Here is a 24,393-nt window from a genome sequence, read left to right on the forward strand (position 1 = left end):
AGCTAATGCAAGATCAGGCTCATAATAAAGCAGCTGCTGTTCCCATGCAAAGCGTGGCCTTAGCAAGAGATTCCTTTCCTTGTCTTTCGTGATACCCTCTTGACTTGAACACACACTGCGGGTGTGGGAGATCTGGGTTGTTATTCACTCAGTTGTCTGAAGGCATTTAGGCATTCATCTTCCACCTCCCAGAACAGTGCTCTGATCCTAATCAGGATCTCGGGGGTGGGTACCAAGCCTTATCCCTTGCTGATGCTGCACAAGTTGTCCAAAAATAATTCATGTTTTCTTTTTCCTAGCCTAGTGATTAGGAGACTCCTTGCATCTTTAATGCCCGCTTATTTTGCATAAGGATTGTTGGATATAATTGTTAAGTATCTGTGGGGCAGGGCTTGGAGCATAGGTCTCCTCAGCGGGTACCCAACCTACGAGTATAACATACTCTTACATGAAGGAGGAATGGGGGAGAAAGGGAAAGGGGCAGAGAAGAGAGGGAATGGTGGTACAGCACTAGCACCTATAAATAAATAAATGAAAAGGAATGGCCCCTCCTCATTTTAATCCTTCTAAGCAGAAACCTCTTAGGTGTCAGACTCGGGGTAGAGGTGCAGGTCTATGAAGGCAGGATGGGGGTGAGCCGATCCTCGCAGTCTGAGCGGGCACTGCTAATGACTGAACTCTCCCGGCTCTGTGCGCAGCCTGGCGCAAGTCCCATTTTCAGATACCTAGCTCTCTCCTTCCACTGCAGAGGGAGTCTGGGTCTTCAGAGACCTAAAAGTTATGCAGTATAACTGCATGCCATGTCTTGAGTCTTAAGTATCTTCATACCTTAGTTGCTCTATAGAACTATAGATAATATTAGTGTTTCCCTTCCATAAAAGAGTACTGTTAGGAAAACTGCATTAAAACATTTGAGTGGTGTTCACATACCACAGCAGCATTTGTTCTTGAAGCAGGAAACGTAAGATTTGGCATAAGCATATAGATTTCTCTGCATTTTTCAAGTTGTAGCAGTGGGCTGTGCTAAGTACAGCATTTCTTTGGAAAGGCAGCATGAGATGTTTAGCAAGATAATTTAAATAGAACTTATCTACCAAATGTCCATCTGTCTTTACGGTTATGCTTTTGAGAATGTCAGAATCTTGGAGAAACTTTGAAAGAATAGCAGAAATGCATTTTAGCAGCTTTAAAAAATGCTGGCCTCAAGACTTACTAGAGAGGTACATGAAACACAGGTGTCTGTTTGACAGGAAGAATGCACTTAGTTTAATTGCAAGATATTTATTAAAAGCCTATTGTGGAGCAGTCGTGACCCTGGAGAAACAACTGTGTCTTAAAACTGACTCTTCACTTTCAATATGTCGTGGAATCTGGCTGAGGTGCTTGGAAATTGTTCTGGGTTTTTTCTTGCTTTAGAAACGTCCGATTTAACATCTGTGGGGTCACAGGAGCTAAGTGAAGCCTGAAAACAACAATGGCCGTGAAATAACTTTTATTCTTGCTAGATGATGGCTAGATTTCTATCTTACGTAGATATACATGTAGTCTAACACACTCTCACATGTTTTAAAAGCACTCAAAATTTGCAAGGACATAGCTGAATTGGGCGGCTGTAATGATGTAAGCCAGGAGAGTAGAGCTAAAAGTGCTTGCTCTGAAGTGACAGAATTCTTTTTCAAGTATTTTTTTAATCTGATCAAAGATGTTTAAATCATCACAATTTTAAAACGTTCTACAATTTCTAGCAGTGTAACATCTTATTCTGCTGCCCTAATGGTTTTGGAATCAAGTGACTGCTGGTAGCGTCTTGCAGGAAAGTACTTTATATGTAAATGTATAGAAATGAAAATCAAGTTTCTGAACAAAACCTAAGGATGCCAAAATTATTTGGGATTTGATGTCCAGCTCCTTTGGGGTCACTTGAAAGCTGAAACCCATATGGTTTCAGTGCGTTAGTGGGAAATTCAACCATTTCCCCACCTCTTCTTTATTCTAAGCTGCCTGAGCAGACAGGTAGTGCATGACAGCAACTGCACAATAGGGTGGGAATAGATGGGCGGATGGGCCTTCGTTAGGGTGAGTCAGAGGAGGGAGCACAATGTCTGCAGTTCAGCTGATTTTCTGGCTGTAATCCAAAGCTGAGAGTGCTATTCCAGCTCCCATCTGGAAAATTTATCCTAAGAGAGCTGTTGCAATCCTGTGATTGTCTTGCTAGCTCATGTGTGCGTGACTTTCACCTCTAGCTTCACCTTCACCCCTGTAAAAGCCTGGGTAGTCATTTGTGGGGTGACTGTGTAGCATAGGCAGCCTGAAAGAAGTAGTTTATTGAAAGGAAATGTCTAATTCTGATGTGTATTTACACACATGCTAGCTCTGCCCTGATAAAGAAGTCATATTAAGCCAAATGACATAAAAAGTCGAAATGTTTCTGTAAAGCACAGCTGTCTGAAAGGGGATTTTAAACTTCATTCTTCCTACTTCATTTGTCTCTTTGGCAGCTTTCCCAGCCTGGTCTCAAAGCAACAACAGTCAATTTATGACTGTGATAGACTGTTCCAGTAAAACTCTGTCTGAGTCTAAAACTGAGCATCTCCAGAAGACTTTTTTTTTTTTTTTTCTAAATAGCAAGTGTTACTGCAAGTAGAAGGACTTTTCAGACACTTTCTTAATTAGAGTTTAGTATCAGGACTGTCACCTTCTGCTTGGTTAGCTTTATCACTGATGTATAGATGCCTGCTGGCAAGGAAGTTTGAGAAAGGATTAGAAAACATACTGAAGGAGGCTGAGGGTGTCTGCAGAAAGGGTCTCTTGCTCTCTCTCGGTGATGGGTGTGAGAGAGTGGGCTGGAGCTGGGCATGGCAAGGTGGGGTGCTGTGCTGGCTCCTCTGCACGCCTCTGGCTCCAGCCTGAGGTTTCTGTGCCCTGCCACCGCCAGGACCCTTGTCGGGAGGGGTAATTGTGCAAGGCAATGTGAGCGTTTTATGGTCGGTACAGATGGGATGAGTAGAGTGAGAGCTTGACCAGGTCAGGGCTTGCACTTCAGTTCCCCTTTGGGGGAAAGGTTAAAGCTGTCAGCATACAGTTGTTATTTTTTATTACAATTATGTCTACGCCCTTCAGAATGCGACTAGGGCCTTGATATGACCGCAGAGACTAGGATGTGAATTTTGGAGAAATTGTGTCTAGATAAAAGTCAATAAGCAGAAACAGAATAACAAGCCAAAAGAAGGATTACAGGAAAATGACAAAATAATATGTTTAGTTAGAGTAGCTAATATATGATTATTATATGATATATTGCCACTAGAAACAATTATAACTGTCTCTAAAGTTGGAGTCACTCTGAATTGTGTAGACTCTTCAGAATATCTACTTTTAATGTCACGTTGATGAAGATAACTTTTGCTGCTCAAAAAATTTTGCATATTCTGATTCCAAGTTATAAATCCCATTGGATAATAATCCTATATAGTATTTTGTGATCATTTCTTTGTTCTCTCTCGCTGTAATGGGTGTGTGGAAGAGAAGACAGTCTTTACCATGCTCATTTAGGTGTTCTGTTTAAGAATATATATAGCTTTTCAAATCCTCACAGCTGTCTGGTGTTTTGTGGTTTTGGTTTTTTTTTTTTGTCCAAAAGGAATTATTTGGATCCTGGAATTAATCTCTGTGTTTTCTTATTTTCTTTTTCAAGTATGTGTATGCTTCATCATATGCATGTGTGTGTTTGCGTAATATGCTTCAGAGCATACAGTTGCTCTCTGATTTTCACGCTATATCCATTCTCCTGGGTGATTTCATTTGAAGTATTAAAGAAGCCACCTATAATTTTGTCAGTGACATTGTTAAATTTCAAGTCAACATTCAGAAATTTTTTGTTTGAACATAGCTTTCAAATACACATGCTCCCACTCACAAAAGCTTTGTGATTTATTAGTGCAGTACTTCTGTTTTACAGAGAAACACAACTATGGTCAGCAGAGCAACCATGCTGCTGAAAACGCTGTTGGTTCTCTTGCAGTAGCAATGCGAATGCAGGTTAGTGTAACTTCAAACATTGTGAATTTGTTGCTCTTTCTGTAAGCTGTAGAAATTGCTTCTACAGTTTAGATTTTAATTTTTGTTTTGCTGTTTTGAACATCTTACGTGCCTTCCATTTTAATAGCAACTCTTAATCAGTTAGGGTGAGTCATGCCTGTTACATTTAGTTAAAAGTAAATTAAAAATCAAACATGTCATAATTCTGATGATTAAAGTGAAGCTTGGCAGAAGCACTTGTATCAATAGACTAATGTTACTTATTCTGGTAAGACAGTAAAGATTATTATAGCTGCACACATTTTTGTGGCGTGATGGATAGAGGGTCAAAAAGTTTGTTGTTTTATGTGGAAGCAGCATGAGTCAGTCAGTGAACAATTAATATCTTCCATTATTTTTAAGGTGCGAGAGAAGAATGGTAATTCTCCATCTTACCAGAATAAAATCTCCAAGTGCCTAATTAGAGACTTTTCTCTGCCGCTTACATGTTAATGGTCTCATTTCTTTTTAAAATGTGGACAAACAATAGGACGGTAATAGTGCAGTTGTTTTTCTTTTGTCCTAAAACCATGAAATGGAAAGATTTTTAAGTCTGTTTTTTTGTTAGCCTTTGCCGTAGAAGTTATTTCAACATACTCTTGAGATCATTTGAAATTAGCGTTCAGCATTTATGATGCAGCTGGTGTGTGCTGTTTTCTTGTTTAAAAACAGAACATGGTAAAAAACACGGAGCGATGGATCCAGTCCCAGCAGTGCCGGAAGTGGGACCTCCGCTGCTTGAAACTGCAGCCCCTCTCCCCAGTGCCCAGGTAATAAGTCCTTTTTTAAATTAAAAAAAAAAAAAAAAAAAAAAAGAAAGAGTAGGCAAGTGTTAAATGTGACAGTGACCCTAAAAATGGTCCATGCCTAATTAATTTTTAATCTGCTTATGTGGACTACATTTTGTACCATTTTGTTGTATGCCTCATTGTGACCATGTCCTTCTGTTTCCTATCAATTTTTACTTTTATGATGTGTATTGGAGCCAAGCTTTATTTAATGAAGACCTAAAGCTGGAAGGTTTCGTTGAGGGAGGGAGGTGAAGCCTTGCGTAACGTCAACAGAAATACAAAATATGAGAAGTTCCTAATCGCTAAACCATAATGTAGGAAGGTGTTTATGGATCTAGTTAAGGCCCAGTGGTTTCAATGGCATTTGATCTTGTATTTATTTTCTTCCCTCAGTAGAAGTACTTTCTTCTGCATTAGACTTTTAAATTCCTGCATAGATGTGAAAAGCAGGAAGCATGTTTATTCTCATAGCCAGAATCTTTTCAATCAGTTCCTGTCATTCACCTCCCAAGGCCTATGTCTGGGCATGGTTGCTGACATCTCTGACATTTAGAGCAGCCTGAGCTCTTTGCTGTGCTGAAGTGCTTTGCTGTGTGTTGGTTGTGTTGGGTGACGGAGAGAGGAACAAGGACTTGAAGTGAGGTTCTGCCATGTGGGAAAGCGTTGAAATTGTTTGTGCTTATTAGTATGCCTGCTTCTGGGCCATGCAGATGCTGAAGGGACCTCACAGAGGAGGAAAGGCAGAGAGAGCTGGGGCTGCTCAGCCTGGAGAAGAGAAGGCTCAGGAGGATCTTATCAATGTGTATAAACACAATGTATATAAATACAAGGGTACAAAGAGGATGAAGCCAGGCTCTTTTCAGTGGTGCCCAGTGACAGGACCAGAGGCAATGGGCACAAACTGAAACACAGGAAGCTCCATCTGAACATCAGGAAACACTTTTTTACCGAGACCAAGCACTGGCACGGATTGCCCAGGGAGGTTGTGGAGTCTCCCTCCTTGGAGATATTCAAAAGCCATGTGGACATGGTCCTGGGCAACTAACTGGCTCTAGGTGGTCCTGCGTGAGCAGGGGGCTTGGACCAGATGACCTCCAGAGGTCCTTTCCAGCCTCAGCCACTCTGTGATTCTGTAATTCTGAATCCCACTGCTGTGTTTTTGGAAAGCTGTAACAAAATGTTTTCTTTTCTAAGCATTTTGATTCAGTTTTCACTGTCTCTTACAACAGTTTAATGGGAATGGATGCAATTGTAATTTAAAACAGAGAAGCCAAAAGAATGAGTTTTCTTTTGTACCCAGGGGTGCAGCATGTGACATTTCTAGAATTAAAGCCTGAAAAATCTATCCTTAAATAATACAGTTAAAAGGTAGATTAAAGCATGTGATGTCATGAAGTGTGATGGTGAAAAAAATCAAAAAAAGTATTCCCAATCCTCTCTATGACATTATGTGTTTAGTACATAAATATTTATATAATTAATATATAATGGCATATAATATAACCAGTAATAGGGCTTCCATTTATTTGATAACTCTATAGCTTTATGTCTTTTTTTCTTTTAAATGTAAAATAACTCATCAGATGGAAAGTATCCTGCGATAAAATGTAATCTTACAGTAATACACCACGTTGTGTGGAAACAGATGGAGTTTTCATTGAAAATAAGGCAAAGCTGCTTAAGCACTAAAACTAGGAACATCTGCTTTTTTATTTCTGTGAGATCTGGGTGTTAATTGAAGTATTTCCAAAGATATTGGAAATGGAATGGAAGATTTTCTTACAAATATGCAGTAAAAAAAATTCTGGCACACAGGCTGAGTAGATGTAGAGCCTTCCCCCATCTTTTAAATTTTCCTGTGTTTTATAAAATATGACTTACCATTGTCAATGGGGGACTTCTTCCTTAAATACTCTCATTCATGCAGAAGAACCACTGTTGCACGTTTCCAGGAATATTGAATAATGTAACTTATTGAATAATTCTGCTATTTCCGATGTAGAGAATATATTGTCAAACTAGAAGAGCTAGCTATAAATGTGGATTTCTAAGTGCTAGTTATAATCAAATCTTTAATTTCCTGTGTTTTAGAAAATACTTTTACCAGAAGTAATAGACTAGACATAAACATTTCATGTGTTGTTTAACTCCAGTAGTAGTTAAGGTATAAATGTCAATTCATTGTGAAATTATGCCTTTTATCACTTTATTGCATGTATCAGTGTGCAATCTGTCATTAAAGGGTTTCTAAGTTGTTAAAAGTCTAGTTGCCTTGAAAGTTCTTGAGGGAATTTCAGATGGTAAAATGACAACAGCAATGGTTTTACCGACGGAGAACTGTTAGCATCCACAGTCAGTTTTACTTGACTTCTAAAAATACTTGTAATTTTGTTTATCTAGAAATTCTTTACCTTTTAATTTATTTATGAATGTACAGCTTGGTTAGTTTTGCTTCTTCCACTTTTTGCCAGTAGTGGTACCTGCAGGGTGCGAAAAGCCTCATTGTTTCTTCCAGAACTCCGAGGGGGAGGCGTTTGTGGCCCAAGAGATGAGGGAAATACGAAGGGCTGAGCTTGCTGCAGGGAGTCTTGATAGTCTGGCCTGAGGTTTGAAATAATAGCTTCTGTCTTTTAGTAAAGAAGCTGATGTATTTAGTAGGAGAAAAAAAAAAAAGGAAGATTAACTTTCTGTCATATTAGTCTACATCCTTTTCCCCTTGCCAGATACATCAATTGCTTTAATAGGAGAATAGTCACCCTACAAATTGCTTAAAAGTCACCCTCCTTGCTTAAATCTTTAAGGGACCACACTGTCATCAACTTACCAATATTTTTCTGGGACTCAAGTTGTTTTTATATAGAGAGTTCTGAATGAAAACTTTATTCTTTGTCATGTGATGTTTGTAAGCCACTCCATCTTGTGTTCTTGATACATTTTTATGGCTAGTTGTGTTTGAAGTAGTGCATAAGAAAGCCAAAGATATGTCTTAGTATGTCTTTGAAAGAAAACAGATTCCAGGTTAGTGTACGCAATGAAATGGTCTGCAACCCAACCATTGAGTGCTGTGATTGAGTAGCTTCTTGTCCTGTAGTACTGGGTTATGTCATTGTTTGGATGGATGATTTCTGCATTTCACTTAGTTGCTGCAGGGTGCAAAAGTGGGATACTTGAGAGTTAGAATTGAATAATGGTCCCAGTTTAGGATATCCTCAAAGAATTGCAAGCAATTAAGTTGGTACAAATTGATCATTTGCTGGTGGATACAGAACAGCTGAAGTCCGCACATAGAGTTGAGATCTGGCAGTAGTTCTGTGTTCATCTGTGAATATTTGAGGTCTTGCAGACTGTTTGAAAGTTCAGGACATTAGCTTTGATGCCATTGCCAGATTTTGTGTTAAAAATATTGTAATCAACTGAAACTGCAGGAAGGAATTTAGCCTGGTGAGGCTGAAAGTAATTAATCTCTTGGTAATTTTTTAACTTGCTCCTGTGGTGATGTGAGGAATTCAAAGCCAAAGGAGACGACTCCTCACATCTTGTGTGCCGGGCCCTGGACTTTACTGCCACAGCAGCTTACAGCTGCTAAATGCTTATGTGGACATAAGGGGCAACTAGGTCAAGCTCACAAACAAAAAATCCATGAAGGAGTATTAAATCCAAAGACCCCAGGTGGTCTAGGTCGGGAATTGCAGATACAATAGTGTCCCCCAGCCTACAACCACCTCCCCTCAAGCAGTCTACCATGTGTGCTTGCTCCATGCTTGTTCTCTTGCCTCAGCTGCTGCTCACAGTCCTTGCTGGCAATAGTTTATAAGCTCACTGGACTTCTGGCCTGAGCCCTGTGCATTAAAGTCCTGCTATGTGGCCGTTTTCAATTTAGCTGTGTTTTAGAAGTGCATGAGTTGATCATCAAATGCCTTGTTTCCTTTGGTGTCCTCATGGGGGAGTAGCGAGGCTTAGCTTGCTTGGCTGTACACTCTGATGAAAGGCGCTACATGCACAAGCATCAGGTTTACCTAGTGTGTTTATGTGACTGTTGGCCAAGGAATGTATGTGCTTTTTAGTAAAGTGTATGTGCTGAAATATACTGGGAGGGAGGAGAAGAAAAACAAAAACAGAAACATCCATTCCAGTGGGACATGCTTGAGCATCCAGCAGACACGTCTCTAGCTTGATATGAAAGCATTACGTAATATTTGGAATCTGATTAAACGAGAGAACTCTGTGAAATTGTAACAATTAACAAACACTGCACGTGATTTTCAATGTTATATTAGGTGTTAGCTAATGTTTAGGTTTGGTTAATAAAATGTGAGAGAGGATTGAAAAACTGATTACAATAACCCCATTGTTGGAGTATTTGCTGTTGTTTTGTGCTTTGTCGTCGACCACCTAAGCTGAGAGAAATCTCCTGGCTCCTATTTGTTTTCTTTTCCAGTGATATTGAGATTTCCCGAGCACAGAGTCCAAAAGCTGTTGATGTACTTGCCAAGGAGATAGGATTGCTTACAGATGAAATTGAGATCTATGGCCAAACCAAAGCCAAAGTACGTTTGTCCCTGCTGGAAAGGTTAAAGGATCAACCAGATGGAAAATATGTTCTAGTTGCTGGGTAAGAATGCGCAGTAATGTCATTAATGTCCACTCTTTCCACTCATATTAATATAAACACGCAGCTTACATCTTTTTAGTACACTGCACAAATAAGACCCTGAATGTTTTCGGCTGTATATTGCTCTCTTCTGAAAGTGAGCAGTTTTTGAAATTTTTTTGAAGTAACACAACTTTTCTTCCAAACTGTTATTGCTGAAGTAAAGTATATTTTATAAAAGGTAGTTTGTTCTAAGCTTCTTAAATGTTATCTGTTGGTGTGTGGAGTTTTTTCTTACTGTTTTATCAGAATTTTAAATGTTTGACTTGAATATTTAAGTCTGCATGTATTGTGGCTGTTTATAAACAAACTTTAACAGAAGCTACATACTAATCTGTTGATATTAACAATAAATACTTTTTTTATTGAAGAACAGATTATAAAGTTTAAAAAGCCATGGTTTTTTCTCTGAAATGTAGACATGTCTCCAGGCAGGCTTATCCTACTCAGTGTTCCCACGATGACAGCAAATGCTATGCTCAGCAGGAATTACACGCTTCTCTTCTGAAGAGCTACGGGTTTTTTCTGCGTTCAGTGACACAACATTTTTTCATTCACCTGGTTTGCTAAGTGAAAACTTCTAACAGTGAGCAAATGTGTGAAGGTTTTCATTAATATTTAAATTGCAATGTGTTCTTTATATTCTGAGTTAATCTATGTGGTTGCTTCCTTGTAAGTAAAACTGATCAGGTTTAAAATACAGCTTTAGGCTGATCCAGAAGGAGAAGGCTGTTCTTAACTGCCTTGATCTACCGATTCCTCAGCTGGGGTAGTGTTTCACAAACTGTTTGCTTTACTACATTCCTGTGGGGACAACCTGGATTTCTGGCACTGTCTGAGATGGAGCCGTTGTAGACTGAGAGACTTGATGTTACAAAGCTGAGGCAGGCAAGTTATGAAGCTGTCTTCAAAGCTATGTGATAGAACTGCAATGTATAAGACATTCCTGGAGGATGTTGGCGCAGTTGTTTAAGAGAAGGAAATGATAGCTGGTTGAGCTTGGTTTCCTTCGGTAGAGTTTTATTTTGTATTTTGCTGCTTTGGAGAAAGAAAAGCAGATTCAGCATTTGGCTGAATTTGAAGAAAGTTGCTACCATGTACTTTCAGGCTCATGTTGTCAACTGCATCAGTTGGGCGCCATGCTACAGGTTGTGCCAGGCTTCTCTAGCAGCAGAGTCTCACAGAAGCAGAGGTTATTTGAAAATGTCTGGACGTGGAAGATAGCATGATGCAAAGCCCCTTTCAGGTAGATTTTACTTGTGTCAGATTGTATGCACCAGTGCTTACGTTTCTTCACACTGCTTTGTCTCCCATTCATCAAGGAAGGTATCTCAAGCAATTGCCTGAATGCTGTTTTGTTGGCACAGACAGAAGTGTATATACATGTGGAAGAAATGGGGAAGTTTTGACTAGCAAGGTGGAAAGCTGGCAACAAATAGGAAATTGTATCTTCTTACGTTTATATAACATGTATAAAGACTGAACCGTGTTTCACAAACAAATGGCTGGATTTGGTACCTATACAACTTGATTATGCAATATATTGCTATTTGTAACTTCTCTGAAGTCATTGCATCTCGTGGAGTGAGTACAAAGCCACATCTGCTCCATGAGGAGTGCCTGGACAAGGAGGCTACAACAGTGGGAATGTTCTCTTCTGAGAGAGTTCAAAGTTTGACTTTGAAATATTGTACATATAAAAATATGTGTGTTCTCAGCTGTTCTCATTTGCTGAAATGACTGCAGCAGACAATGATTTTAAGAAAAGTGGGGACTGCGTCTGGTGAGGAAACGTTCAGTACAATGACAACTGAATATCACTCAAGTGTGGAAATTGGGGAGTGAAATAATATCCTCAGTTGCCTTCTTCATCCTCTCCCTGTCAAGGCAAGGTCAACCAAAACCTGCCATTTGGATTACTATGTTTGTTCACAATAACCAAAGATATTTAGAAATTCTTATAGAATGATGCAGTATAGGTCTTCAGAATAAGTTTTCAGTGCTTCAGAGGAAACATTTAAGATATATGCTTATGCTTCAGGGTATTTGGTCTGATGGAAATATTTATTATCTGATGTGAACTTTTTGTATGTGAAGGGAGTGAAAAGTGTGTGTGTATTCAACAAGCTATAAAATCTCCAACCTCCGTCCCATGATGCAGCCGGTGACATTTGTGCCTGTAATTCCACAATCAGGTTTAAATGTTTCATGATGTCTAGGAATTGTAAATATTTGCTGCAAATGCTCTTCTAGTTTATTCCTGATGTGCTAGAGCCCAAACTTGTGGTTCTGAATAGCAAAATGCAACCAAATGTTCCTTTTTATCTCTAAGGATAGCTGTATTTATGACTTTTTAAAAAGTTGCTACTAACTGGAAAGTCTTTTTTGCACTTTCTGAATGCACACAAATACGCCTGAATGCCTCATCCAATGCGTACTTTGTATGCTGAAAAATTGTGGTTTGATTAACAGATCATGTCACCCAAAAATAGGATGAGGACTTAATTTCTTCATAACTTCCATTTTCTTCTATGGGGAGAGCATTCTTTTCACTTTTTTTCATTCTCACTTTTTTTTTGTGTGTGTGTGTGTGAGTTGTTATAGGACTGCCAATCCATGGCTCCCCAAGACACCTTGGGGTCAGAGCCACGAGTTATCATGGAGTAATTAGCTCTTGGGCAGTCAGCTGCCTGTATACAGGCTTTTAGTGTGCTAAAAAAAAAAAAATTATGTTGCAGGATATGTTAACTCAAACTGCCTCCCATTCACTGCAAGCTGAGAGCATGCAAATGAATGAAGCTTGTGCATGACCTAGTAGCTAAGTTTAGTGCCCAGGGTAACTTAATCATGCATTCAAGCGTGTAGATAGCATATTCATAAACACAATATGAAACTACATCTAAAATTTGTTAGACTCTGTGTGTGTTCCAGCATTTTGTTTTTAAATGCTTCAGTGCTGTGGCTTTTACCAGATAATTCTGGAAACTTGTTCACTTCAAAAATGCAAGCTGAGGAATAATAGAATGTGGAAAAATTATGAAATATAATGCTGCTATTAGTAAGAAGTGTGTTGGATTTTGAATGCTGGAAAATTTAAAATCAGTACTTTTCACCTAACATTAATAGATTGTTTTGTGATGAACTACCTTTTTGGTAAGATGAAAATAGAGGGAAATAATACTAACTTAATGCTTGTACAAGTTGTGTGATGGTAAATCTCTTAGGGACAGAATTTTCAGATTTGGAATTGCATTTTACTTCTAATGGGTATGTATTGGATTGTATTTCTGTTCACTGTATTTCTTGGGCCACAAGGTGCTTAAAAGATAAGAAAAACAGTAGACATTAAAAAAAAAAAGGAAAAATACAGGGAAGAATAAGAGGGGAAAATACCACTGTGTTGATGCACTGAAACATCTGACAGTCCAAAGCAAAGTCATGGCTGAGACAGTTTGTCATGTATTCGTCATGTCATTGCACAGCTCCTGATTGAGATTTTCTTGGATGGGTCTTCGTCGGCTTTTGGGAGTTTGTAGTTGTGGATTCCTCAGTCTGTTCCTGGCTTTGTTCAGTCATTTTCACTTCACAGTGATCACTGTGCTTTCGTATCTGGAAGCTCCAGTCCCATTTTGAGAATGCCACTGCAATGTTGTCATAATCTCACCTCGATGGAGTGACAGGAGTTGCAACACTTCTGTGCTCAGAAATACATTTCTGACAGTTGTAATCTTGGATGGGAGATGTATGTAGGTCAGGCTGTCATTTATGGGAACTCGATTGCCCATGCCCTCCATAGCTAGGCTTTGCAGGTTTCCATGCGGATTGCAGGAATGGTGAACTCATTAAAATCTTCGAAATTGCTGATACTGATGAGTTGAAGATAGGAAATTTGAAAGAGGAGAATTGTCACATATCCAATAAAGTTCTTGCTGGAGTCACAATGGCTGGGGTAGCTGTGAGGAGGTTACAGCTGGTGCAGTGTATCATCTCACTGTTTGTTTATTTTCTCTTTGGGAGACCTCATGTAGCTTTCCCACAGAAACAGCTCCACTGTAAGCTAATGTGATGTATAACAAACAAAAAGTCTGCATATTCTTATCTTTGTTTTGATATACATAAAGAGAGAAGACTTTCCAATGTTATGGAAAACTTACTTTGCCAAGGAGCTGGTGACTGCTTGGTAGGTGGCAAAGTAAGAAGTTTTAAGGAGGAAAATGATTGTGGGGTTTCTGTGTTTAGATTGAAAACATATTAAAGAAATTTGAAGAATAATGCAAATGGGTGTAAAAGTCTTTTGAAGTTCATTAAAATTTACTGTATTTTAAAGGAGTTTTTTTTTTTTCTAGATTTGCATAAGGTCAAAACACAGCATTGCACAATTGAGCTAAAGTTAGCCATTGGCAGTTGTAATTTTATACTCATGCGAGTGAATGACCTAAGTTGCAAGAGTGTAGGCTCAGTAGTGTAGCCAGCAAAAACATCTCAGTGTCCACAAAACAGCTTAAGTGGATTATTGTATTTATAAAAACTGATCAAAGTAGGCCAGGTACAAAAGGGAAGATATTTAAAATAAGCTAAGGAAATTATTGGAAATTTCTTTTAATTTCAGGCTTCCCTCCCCCCCCCCCCTTTTTTTTTTTTTTAACTAATATTTAAAACTGAGGTTCTGGTAACTATTGAAAATATTAAATAACTGTTTAGCTCTAAAGGTTTATCTTGTAGCCTCCAGGCTACTACTGAGCCTGTGAGAATCAAAGGTGTCCTGCCAGGGTGTCTCATGTAAGATGAGAAGTTGAGGAAAGGTAAGTGAATTGTCCAGACCAGTCTGGCTTCACTGAGTAGTGTGGTTTGCAGAGTCCTCATGTGTTGTAAATTCTAGGTGGAAAGAGACTGAAAAGCCAGGTTCCTGGTTTTGACTTCTCAGGGGTTTGTGCCTATTCCTACCTGCTTCAGTGGACGAGGTTTCTTGGGACAGTGTCACCCAAGTGCTGTAGACTGTTTATGGAAGTCCGGTTGCTGGTTTTCTTCTTCCATCACAGCTGCCTTTAGACATTTTGAGCCTTTAGATATTCATCTGAGTAACTCTAGTTCCAGGAAAACTAGGAATCACAGGGCTTCTCGGAGGGGAGAGAACAGATTAAAATGAACAAACCCATCTAAGGAACACATTGAAAGTGTAGGCTGTTAAAGCCAAGCAGATTTGATGAAGTCAAGGTCCTGTCTGCAAAGACACGTCCATTTACTGCTGCAAACCATTGTGTGCTTGCATGAGTACACTGGTGAAAATAAGCTTGCTCTAGTCCATTTTTACCCCCACTGTGGTGGAGGCTGGTTCTCCCAGAGTGCCACATTCTCAGTAGGGATGTGGCTGGTGCAGAGTATCAATGTACTGGATATTCAGCAGAGGCAAGATCTGTTCCTCCCATTTCAATCAATGAGCAATGGTGTGTTTCTCTTTTTGTTCTCTGGAAAAAGGTCTTTCTCATAGAAAATTTCCAGTGCGTTCTGGCTCGTTTTAAAATGTCATTTTAGAATAGGTCAGCTGGGTTACCCGAGTATTTTAGTAATGTGGCGCTTGATTGTGTGTCTCTTCTGTGACAAGTAGATAGTATTCTTCATGGAACTACCAGTGTGCCTTCTGGTTATGCATTTGTCAATTCCAATTTCCTTTCCTTTACTGAATAGTAGGCTGCATCTTTGATTTTTCTTATTTCATAAGAGTTGTAAAGAGTCCCTGTGCTGCTGTACATGCCAGGTCACCCTTCTGTCATGTTTTGAGCTGCACTTGAATAAATAACCTAGTGCTGGTGTCTCTGAATTCTCTCAAATGTGAACTTCATGTGTCTGATGTTCAAAAATAGGGGTAACCACCGACAGGAAGCACTGCAAATACAAGTTGTTCTGTTAGCGGTGCAGCCATTGTGTGTACTGAGTTTTTGGGGTTTGTGGGAAGTCCCTTACTGGTAACTTCCAGTAAACAGTTATAGGTGTCTTTTTCATAGCAGAATAGTTTGCTTTTTGGTGGTTTTTTTAATTTGTTTTGTTGTTGTTGTTTTTTAAATAACTATTGGCTTAAAGAGCTATTATCTTGTTAAGTCTTTGAATGAGTGCAGTAATGCCTCAAGATTACTCATATATTCTTTGAATCTGGCTTTAATGCACAGGAATAAGAGGATCAAGTAAATGAGATTAGGGCAATAGACAAAAGTGAATGAGACAGTAGGAGAATAAGGGGCAAGGACAAGCCATGCTAATAATGATTTGAATGGGTTTTGGGCAACCAGTGTTAGAACAGTGGTCAGGAGGGTGAAACTGGTGGTGAAAGTGAGTTAACATGGCTGTGGCACTCTGAAAGAAGCATCTTTGTACAAAAGTAAGGATCCTAGGACAAAATGGAGATGGCAGAAATGGTGGGAAAAATGGAAGCTATCATTGTAGCAACAGGAGGGCTTGCTGTCCTGACAATGTAGAGATTAAAAAGTATCCATTCTTCTAGGAGCTGCAAACATGACAGTAAAAGAAATGAAGTAGCATTCTGTGCTCCTGCAGTAGTTCAGAAGGAAATAAGAAGGCATAGTATGGATAAAAAGATGACAGGGGCCAAAACTGCTTTTGAGAGTAGATAAAATGGCTTTTGAGAGTAGATAAAATGGCCTTTGAGAGTAGATAAAATGGATTCTTCTCAGGATATGCTCTAAATCTCCCACCTTTTGTTGGCTCTACATAGATATTTTTCTAAAAATCTGTGAATTCCCTTTTAAGTCAAGGGAGTGCAGTTCTAGGAAGGCAGGATGATGAAATAGTTTGGATAGTAAGTTACTGATGGTGCTTTAGAATCTGATGGTTGGCAAACATGATGTTACAAACATGGGAAAAAATGACTAAAACCAAATGCCCTAAGTAGGTAACCCATGTACTACATGGTCATATAAGAGTAGTTCAAAGCTATCAGTAGACAAATACTATTTCTGAAGAGTCTCAGTTCAGGGAATCTCTTATAGATATACTAAAACCCATTGATTTCACAGGAACTTGAGTTAAAATATTATTTTTCTGAATAAGAAAATTCTTTCCTAGAACAGTATAGAAGATGTTAATTTGGCTTGCCTCCTATTGCCCAAATTTTTCCAGACGTATCTAACAAAGGCTTCTTTTTTAAACAAAAAGCCCAGGATCCGATGATGAAGTAAAAGATAGATTTGTGACAAGTTAATGTTTTTCATGTGTTTATGTTTTGTGGGACAAAGAAGGGCTTTTGTCAGTCTGTGAACTAACTGAACTAAGCTGAATCTTAAAGGCAAGGAGGCAACACGGATGTCTCCTTGCATTTGACAATTTTACTAATGTTTTTATGCCATTTGAATTGTGATCTGAGGATAGCAATATCTTGGAAAAATTACTGGTTGGGAAAGGAAGTGTTTCTAATTAGAGCTAGATGTTTTAGCTCAAGTTTTGGCGAGGTCATAGGATAAGGGTTCCTCTTTTACTGGGATGCGTGTGCATGCTTGTATTTCCTAATAAAATGAATATTGGTTCTTAACGTCAGCTTCGCTAAGGTACTTACTTCTCTGCAGGTAGTGAAGGGAGCAAAGATATGAATGGTTACGCTTTGCCAAAAAGTAGGACTTGTGTGAGAGTGGTGTGAGTGGAAAAAGGACTAGGGCTTTCTTCTTTTGCCAGTCAGAAGGGGAAATGCTGTGCCTCAAATGAATCATTTTAATGCATTTTGGAGACATCAGATGTGTTCATTCTTTAAGGAAGAAAAAAAGAGAAAAAGGAGAAAAACCCCAACACCCCCCCCCCGCTTTTAACATGGATCATAGACAAATGTACTGACTTTTAAAGTAGGGAGGACATCACTTAAACTGAGGTGTCTCTCATTCACAGAAGGCTGAAGAAGTTTTCTACTTGCAAAATCAGCTGTCATTGTCCCTTCATTAAAGGGACAAGAATAGTCTTTGAGTGGATGTTAGAGTCTCTGATTCAAAATTGGATGTCTTTCTAAAATTCTGTCCTGGTTCAATCATGGTCTAGATGTGGGAGTTGTAGCATGAGGTTTTTGAGCTTTTGTATGGGAGGTTGGACTGTGACTGTAATTATCCCTCATCACCCTTAAATCTGCAAAAATATCATGAAACATAAGTGTAAAATAAATCATGTTCAGTTGAATATAGTGACTTTTGTGTCCTGTTTTATTTAAAAAGCAGTTGATCTGTTGTTCTTGAGGGTTATGATGACATGGAAGCTGGAGAGGGATGGTTGAGCTCTACAAACAAAAGTGTTGGTTGTTTAATTTAAAATATTCTATTATTTCATTCAAAGTTTGAGCAGTGGGAATAAAACATCTCATGCAATACTACAGGAAAGTATTAATACCTGCTCAGAGTATCTTGATGGATGGTTTGTTAATGAAAGTGCTGAGACTTTTGTGCTGTAGTAAAAATGTCTAACTTCAATATATTCTTTTTAGAACTTTTTCCAAAATAATCTTCTCTTTTTCTGCTATCATAGTAAATTGCTTAAATAGAAGACACATGTATATTAGCATTCCAGCTTGAGCTAGGGGCTAACATTGTGGCAGTATTTTTGTGGAGATAAAGTGATCTTATTGAAATTTGCTGTACAAATATTCTTCATTGAAATCATAAGCTGCAAGTTCTGATATCCTTAGCCAGGCTGACATCAGCAAAGAATTTGATTAATTTTTTTTCCTTGTTTTGCTAGAATAACCCCTACACCCCTAGGAGAGGGGAAAAGCACAGTCACAATTGGTCTCGTTCAGGCGCTTACTGCACACCTTAACATTAATTCCTTTGCTTGTCTGAGACAACCTTCCCAAGGACCTACTTTTGGAGTTAAAGGTACATAATATTTGCAGATTGTATGACCTCTTTCAGATTAAAAGGAAATACTGCCTTTTTTTTTTCTTTTTTTTTCTTTTTTAATTCCTTAGTTACTTCACTCAGTGGATTGTCTAAATGGTAGCATATTGGATTTTTTGATAAGTATATAACTAATAGATGAAGGTTTCTTGCACATGTCTTCCCATGCAAGGTTCGTATCTATGTTCATGTACTTAACGTGTATTGATAGTGCAGATAAAGCCCAAACATAATGAAAAGCATGGGGATGTGTTAGCCAGGAGGAGTTTTGTGCAAATACACACCCTTCCAGGCACTCCTCTGCTTGGAGACTCTCAGAAGATGTCTCTGAATGTTTCTGTTTAATTCTTCCTTGAGAAGAAGTCCTAAATCCACTTATATTGATTGGAAGTATCCAAGCTAAGGAAGTTGGCAGTTATGCATACGGTTCAGCTGTGTCTGCATCATACGTTTGGCTAGGTCTGAACCTCTTCTTTCTGTTCTTCTGAGTTGTCACCCCTAATCGTGGGTGGCTGCCTTTTTGCCTAGAAACCCTTTAAGAGCCTGAGGGCCAGGTAAGCGCCAGCCAGAGTTCAAGCCTGTCTTCAATGCTGATAGGAAGTAATGCAATCTTTTTTTTGCCATTTCTCAGCTGAGATTGGTGCCTAACTGGGCAAGCACTCCTCATCTGCTCTACTTTGCTTTGCTGAAGTTTAAGTTAACAAGTTTGATTTCAGCTGGAAGGCTCCTGGTGCTTGGTGCTTCTCAGCCAAGACTGGTGCATGTGAGTGCTTTAATCCCTCCACTCAACTTGTGCATAGGCTACAGCGAACTCCTTTGCCTGCACCCTGAGAGGCAGTGGGGAAGGAGTGCTCAGGCAAGGGTGTGAATGTTTCGTTCAGAAGCAGTGCTTGCTCGTGACTGCTATGTCTTTCCACCCAACAGCTGCATGTGCATGACTGTGTCCTAAATCTGGGCAGGAGCAGAGGGTAGCCCTTATATAGTCAAAGTCTGGGCCAGCCATCATGTGTAAGCTTTCATTTCAGATCAAGAATTCCCTTTTTACTGCCTGCTGAAAAAAGCCAGCAAGGTTTAAGGAAATCCTGTTTATTTGGATGCATCATTGATCTGCTAATAAAAGTCAAAATGCTGAGAAATGTGTCATCAACACTGTATGTTTCACTTTGTGTGTTTAAGGGTGGCTGTTTTTTTCCAAACCCAGCGTGAGTCTGATGTGACCATATGCTTTTCTGTACAGGTGGAGCAGCCGGTGGTGGATACGCTCAAGTGATTCCCATGGAGGAGGTGAGACAACGGGCGAGGCAGCAAGTCCCTGTCTCTCTGGGAGGGTTGGGCATGCCAAGGTGGCCGATGTAGCACTTGGTTGGTGGCGATGGTCTTCCTGGAGAGTTGGGGTGGCCCTTGCCATCTCCATCCACGTGGCCCTTGCCATCTCCATGTGGCCCTTGCCATCTCCACATGCCTGCTGTGTGACGTGGAGGGGCTGCGGAGTGGGGGTGCAAAAACATTGCACAGATACTGTACATGTTAGTAACATCTCGGCTATCCTTCAGATGCTTCCTGAGAAGAAAGCCCACTACCCATGCATAACATAGAAGACAAAGAGCTGGCTACTGCTATTTTTTTCCTTTTATGTCCACATCTATTGCAAAAGAGAATGAGAAAGCATTAATTTTCTGGTGGAGTAGAAAAAGGCAGGGAGGCCCAGGGCTGGTGGGTTGAGGAAATTTCTTTTTCAAATGTAGATTTAATATTTCTTTTTAGCAGAAGTCACAGAGTGTGGCAAAATGGACTTGTTTTTAGCCAGGCTGATCCTCCTGTGGTAGTGTGAGACATGCCCAGAATACTGCGGAGGAGTGAATACCACAACTTTTGCTAGATAAATAAAAGGAAGATGATTTGGCTCAACAACAGTGATGGAACAGAGAAGTCTCCTGTGAAAAATTGTTTTTCAGGGGTGCAGACTGTTGGGGAACTGCAGGGGCTGGGGCTCCCCATGGGGGTGGCCAGGCAGGGCCTGGCAGCCAGGGCCTGTCCCATCCCCAGCCAGGAGCAGGCAGCCGGAGGCACCAGGACAGCCCCAGCCCCAGATATTGGGCACCTCCATGGGAATGGGCTGAGGCCAGCCTGGGACGTAGGCCCATGGGTGGGCCTGGCTTGGTGGGGCCCATGGCTGGGCTGGGCAGGGCAGGGCTGAGGGGAGCTGGAGACCAGCCCTGCCGCAGCATTGCTGGGGCAGGGGCTGATGGCCCCGGGGGCTGACGTGGGGTCCTGGCCCATGGGGGAGACCCAGGGGGCCGGGCAGGGGCAGTCAGGGCTGGTGGTGCCCCTGGGGCCCTGGCACCGTCAAAGTGAAAGAACTGTGTTCTTACCTTTAAATTAATCTGCAACTTTCCTCTACCCACAAGTAAATGGATTTCCATTGAAGGTGGCATCATCCCTAGCTCTCTTCGAGGGCTTCTGAAAATCACATGCCAGCTTTGGAAGGAGCCAACTGGGTGCATGCTTTCAAAATACTCTCACTGTGAAAATAGCGAAACTCTGGCTGAAGCATGCACCCTTGCCTAGCACAACATTCACGATGTAAAGCTACGTGATCCATGCGTTTGTGGACAGGCTGGGTCAAGGACAGAGATGAAATGTAGACCGTGTGTAGTGTTTCTTATCGGTTGGCTGCTGCCATCTGAGCTGGGTGCTTTCCTTAGCCTCCCTCCCGTGTCCTCAGCAGGCTTAGCTGTGCACCCAGGGGCTTCAGCACACTGTAGTTGACAGCAGGGTTTTGTGTTGGTTTCCAGAGTGTAAAACGCAAGCAGATTCTGTGGGCAATGGGGCACGTAAGGATAGTATGGCTAAGCTTATGCGTATATTCACAGTGCTTGTTTGGAAACGCATGATGGTTTCACCCCAAAAGAGTCTTAATTTAGAGCTCAACAAAACCACTCCATGGCCTGAACTGGTGAAGTACCCCCTTGAAAGTGCCCAGCTCGTCCAAACAGAGCCCTAATATAGCCCTTAGTTACAGTTTTGATCCCGTGTTGCATGTGAGTGTGAGCACAGTCAAGGGCTTGTGTTGGTTGCTGTCAGTGGCCCTCCACTGTCAGTGCTGCATTGCAATTAAAACTGACCTTCCGCCTCCTTCTGTCAGAGATACATAAAAAATACAGTACCTACGTAGCACAAGTCCTAATCTAATCTAAACTGCTGATTTCAGATTTTTCCACAAAACTTTGTTGGACAAACTTTGTATCAGCAAAGTTCATGCCTGATCAGCTATGGGCTGTTCTCATGTGGCTAGCAGAAAGCTGGCATACACCTCCAAAGCCAGCACGCGTGGTGTGCTCTGGGGGATTTAACAGAAATCCACACCTCTGGTCCAGGTCAATTGGTAAATACTGACAGTAAACTGATTTACTATTAATGATGTGGAACCATAGCCCTGGGCTTTTCATTCTTGGATCATTTAGCAAAGAATAAAGATGTTCATGGCTTTGTTTGGCTACACTAAGGGTAGTTTACCATGTACTCGGGTGAAAACAAGTCCTTCATATAGCTCGGTGTATTTTCAGCCTGGTAATATTTCATCTACACTGCTAAGTGACTAATCAGAGCTGCAACCTCAAGGAGATAGCAATGATTGTTGCTGCTAATCTGTCTGAGATTAATAAATTGAGTTAAATGGCTTTTATAAAAAAGATTTTGTTGTTTTCACCTTCTAGTTCAATCTTCATTTGACTGGAGATATTCATGCTATAACTGCTGCAAATAATTTGCTGGCTGCTGCTATTGATGCTAGGATCTTGCATGAGAACACTCAGTCTGATAAGGTGAGAATTATTTTCTGATATGCATATAACTTTTTCTTTTCAATTTTTCAATAAACTGCATTTCAAAGCAAAATAAGTTGATTATCTTTTTTGTGTTTTCACCATGTGAACAGAAACTATTACTGAAGCCATTCTATGTTCTGCTGGGGAATTTTGCTTATAGAATATATTTTTCTGGAAAATAGCTGTCATAAATTAGTCTTTAAGATAAGGATCTTGTGCCTAGAACATTGTCAACTATTTCAGACTGTACTAAATAGTCTAATAAAAGATATTTTCTCTCAATATAATCTTATTTTTAATAATTTTTATACTCCTTTTAAAGTTAAAAATTACACTTCTGCTGTATAGTTGGGTATGATGTACCTTAAGAAGAAGAGGTTGTGGGGAAAATAAAGCAGATCCTCTTCCCTCCACTAAATCTGTTGTGACCTTAACACAAATGCTAACTTGAGTCTTTAAAGGGAAGGGAGAAAGTAAAGGAAGGAGCCTCCTGGTTTTGGCTACAGTGTTAAAACTGAGCAGGGTTGTCATATTCCCTTTACTTGGTACGACACAAATGTGCATTTAGGCCACTTTACAAACAGTAGTTATAGTTTGAATAATTTGGACCTTGGTTAAAGTTTTAAAGGGTTCCCAATTTAAAAAATAATACCTATTTTTTGGTGAAACATGGAAACACAGTAATTTTGGTAATTGGATTTAGACTGTTAAATCATAGGCAATGCTCAAAAGCCTACCACCTTCTTAGAATTGTTTTTTTAAATCGCTATCCAGAAGTCCATAACTTATGTGGTTGGGAAATTCTTACTGAAATTAGTCTGACTAAAATAAATACATTAGTTTTTTATTTAACTAATTCCTGGTTGTAACTTTTTCTTTCATTAACTTCTCCTGTGTTTTTTCTAGGCTTTGTATAATAGACTGGTTCCAGTAGTTAATGGTGTGAGAGGATTTTCTGCTATTCAGCTTGCCCGTCTGAGAGTAAGTTGTTAATGTAGTCTCTCCTCAATTATAGTATCTCTTCATAAAACGTACTTTCTTACGCAACTTGTTTAAAATTATTTGATATATGGGACCGAGTTTGTATAAACCTCCCTCATGAATTTATCAAGTCCAGACTTTTTTCTGAAAGCATCGTCCTTGAAGTAATAGGATCTGAGTCTGATATTATTTTCATAACTAACATTTTTGCTATTCTTTTCTCTTGAAATAAACCAATAATGTTTTTGAATACTGTGTCTTTCCTGATGAAATATTAAAGTTAGAGTTTTTAAAATACTTTTCCTATTATGGTAAAGTCACGTTTGAAAGCTCACATTCTTTGGTTTTGCAATATTTTATGGTTTTGAAAGTTTATTATAGCATATACTTCTGGAGTTTTATTGATGTCAGTTTGACAGTGTTCTCCCTTCAAGGGGCAGAAGTACATTTGTGTGCATAGTATATTTTTGCATCCCATCTTGCTTCCTGAATGCTTCCAGAAGAACTTCCTGTGCAATTCATGTATGAATAACATATCTGGATTTGAGGCTGCCATTCTGATAAATAACAAGAGCACAACACAGTCTGCTAGTGTAGGGGAAGGAGAATATGAACCCCTTGAATATGACCCTTAAGGACAGCTTCAGTCTTCTGCGTTCAGTTCCATGTTTGTTGTTGGCTTTTGAGTCCTGACCAGTGTTGTTTCAGAGTCACTGGATGGCAATGGATAGCTGCCAAGTGCACACTTGGGATTGGGGGGGTGGAAAGGAGGATAGAGGTAATACCAGCTTCTGGGTTGGGGGGGGGGAGGGGCAGGCAAGTTTCTCATAACATTTTAAGCTTTTGTGCTGCTCATTTGAATGCCAGTAAACTAAAATGTGGATGATGCCTGCTTGACTCTGCGGCAGAGTAGATCTCTCAGAATTTTCCATCAGAATTTTGGAGTATTTTCATTTTGTCCTTGTTTACACTGTGTGTAGGGTAACAGGTAGGGGAGGAGGGGGAGTGTTTTGGTTATTCATGACATACCAACTATCTGTGTAGTTGAAATGGATTTCTCTCTCTTCACATGAGCTGCAACTCAGTAAAAAAAGTTTGACTTTATAACATTCAAATACATACATCATAATTTCCAATATTGCTGTGAATTATTTTTAGTATAATGATTCCTTATACTTAAAAAA

At 39.8% G+C, this 24,393-nt stretch overlaps 1 protein-coding gene across 1 annotated transcript in view; it reads left to right on the forward strand.

The window, feature by feature from the left end:
* The window catches only part of MTHFD1L (methylenetetrahydrofolate dehydrogenase (NADP+ dependent) 1 like), a 159,746-nt gene that overhangs the window by 18,509 nt on the left and 116,844 nt on the right, over positions 1-24,393 (forward strand). Inside the window, exons 9-15 of the mRNA XM_050893993.1 lie at positions 3,959-4,038; positions 4,750-4,847; positions 9,307-9,480; positions 18,244-18,380; positions 19,639-19,685; positions 22,118-22,225; positions 23,135-23,209. Of these exons, the coding sequence (XP_050749950.1) occupies positions 3,959-4,038; positions 4,750-4,847; positions 9,307-9,480; positions 18,244-18,380; positions 19,639-19,685; positions 22,118-22,225; positions 23,135-23,209 (719 nt within the window). The remainder of the gene's footprint in view (positions 1-3,958; positions 4,039-4,749; positions 4,848-9,306; positions 9,481-18,243; positions 18,381-19,638; positions 19,686-22,117; positions 22,226-23,134; positions 23,210-24,393) is intronic.

Source organism: Gymnogyps californianus, chromosome 3, assembly GCF_018139145.2.
Source record: "Gymnogyps californianus isolate 813 chromosome 3, ASM1813914v2, whole genome shotgun sequence".
Taxonomy (NCBI): Eukaryota; Metazoa; Chordata; class Aves; order Accipitriformes; family Cathartidae; genus Gymnogyps; species Gymnogyps californianus.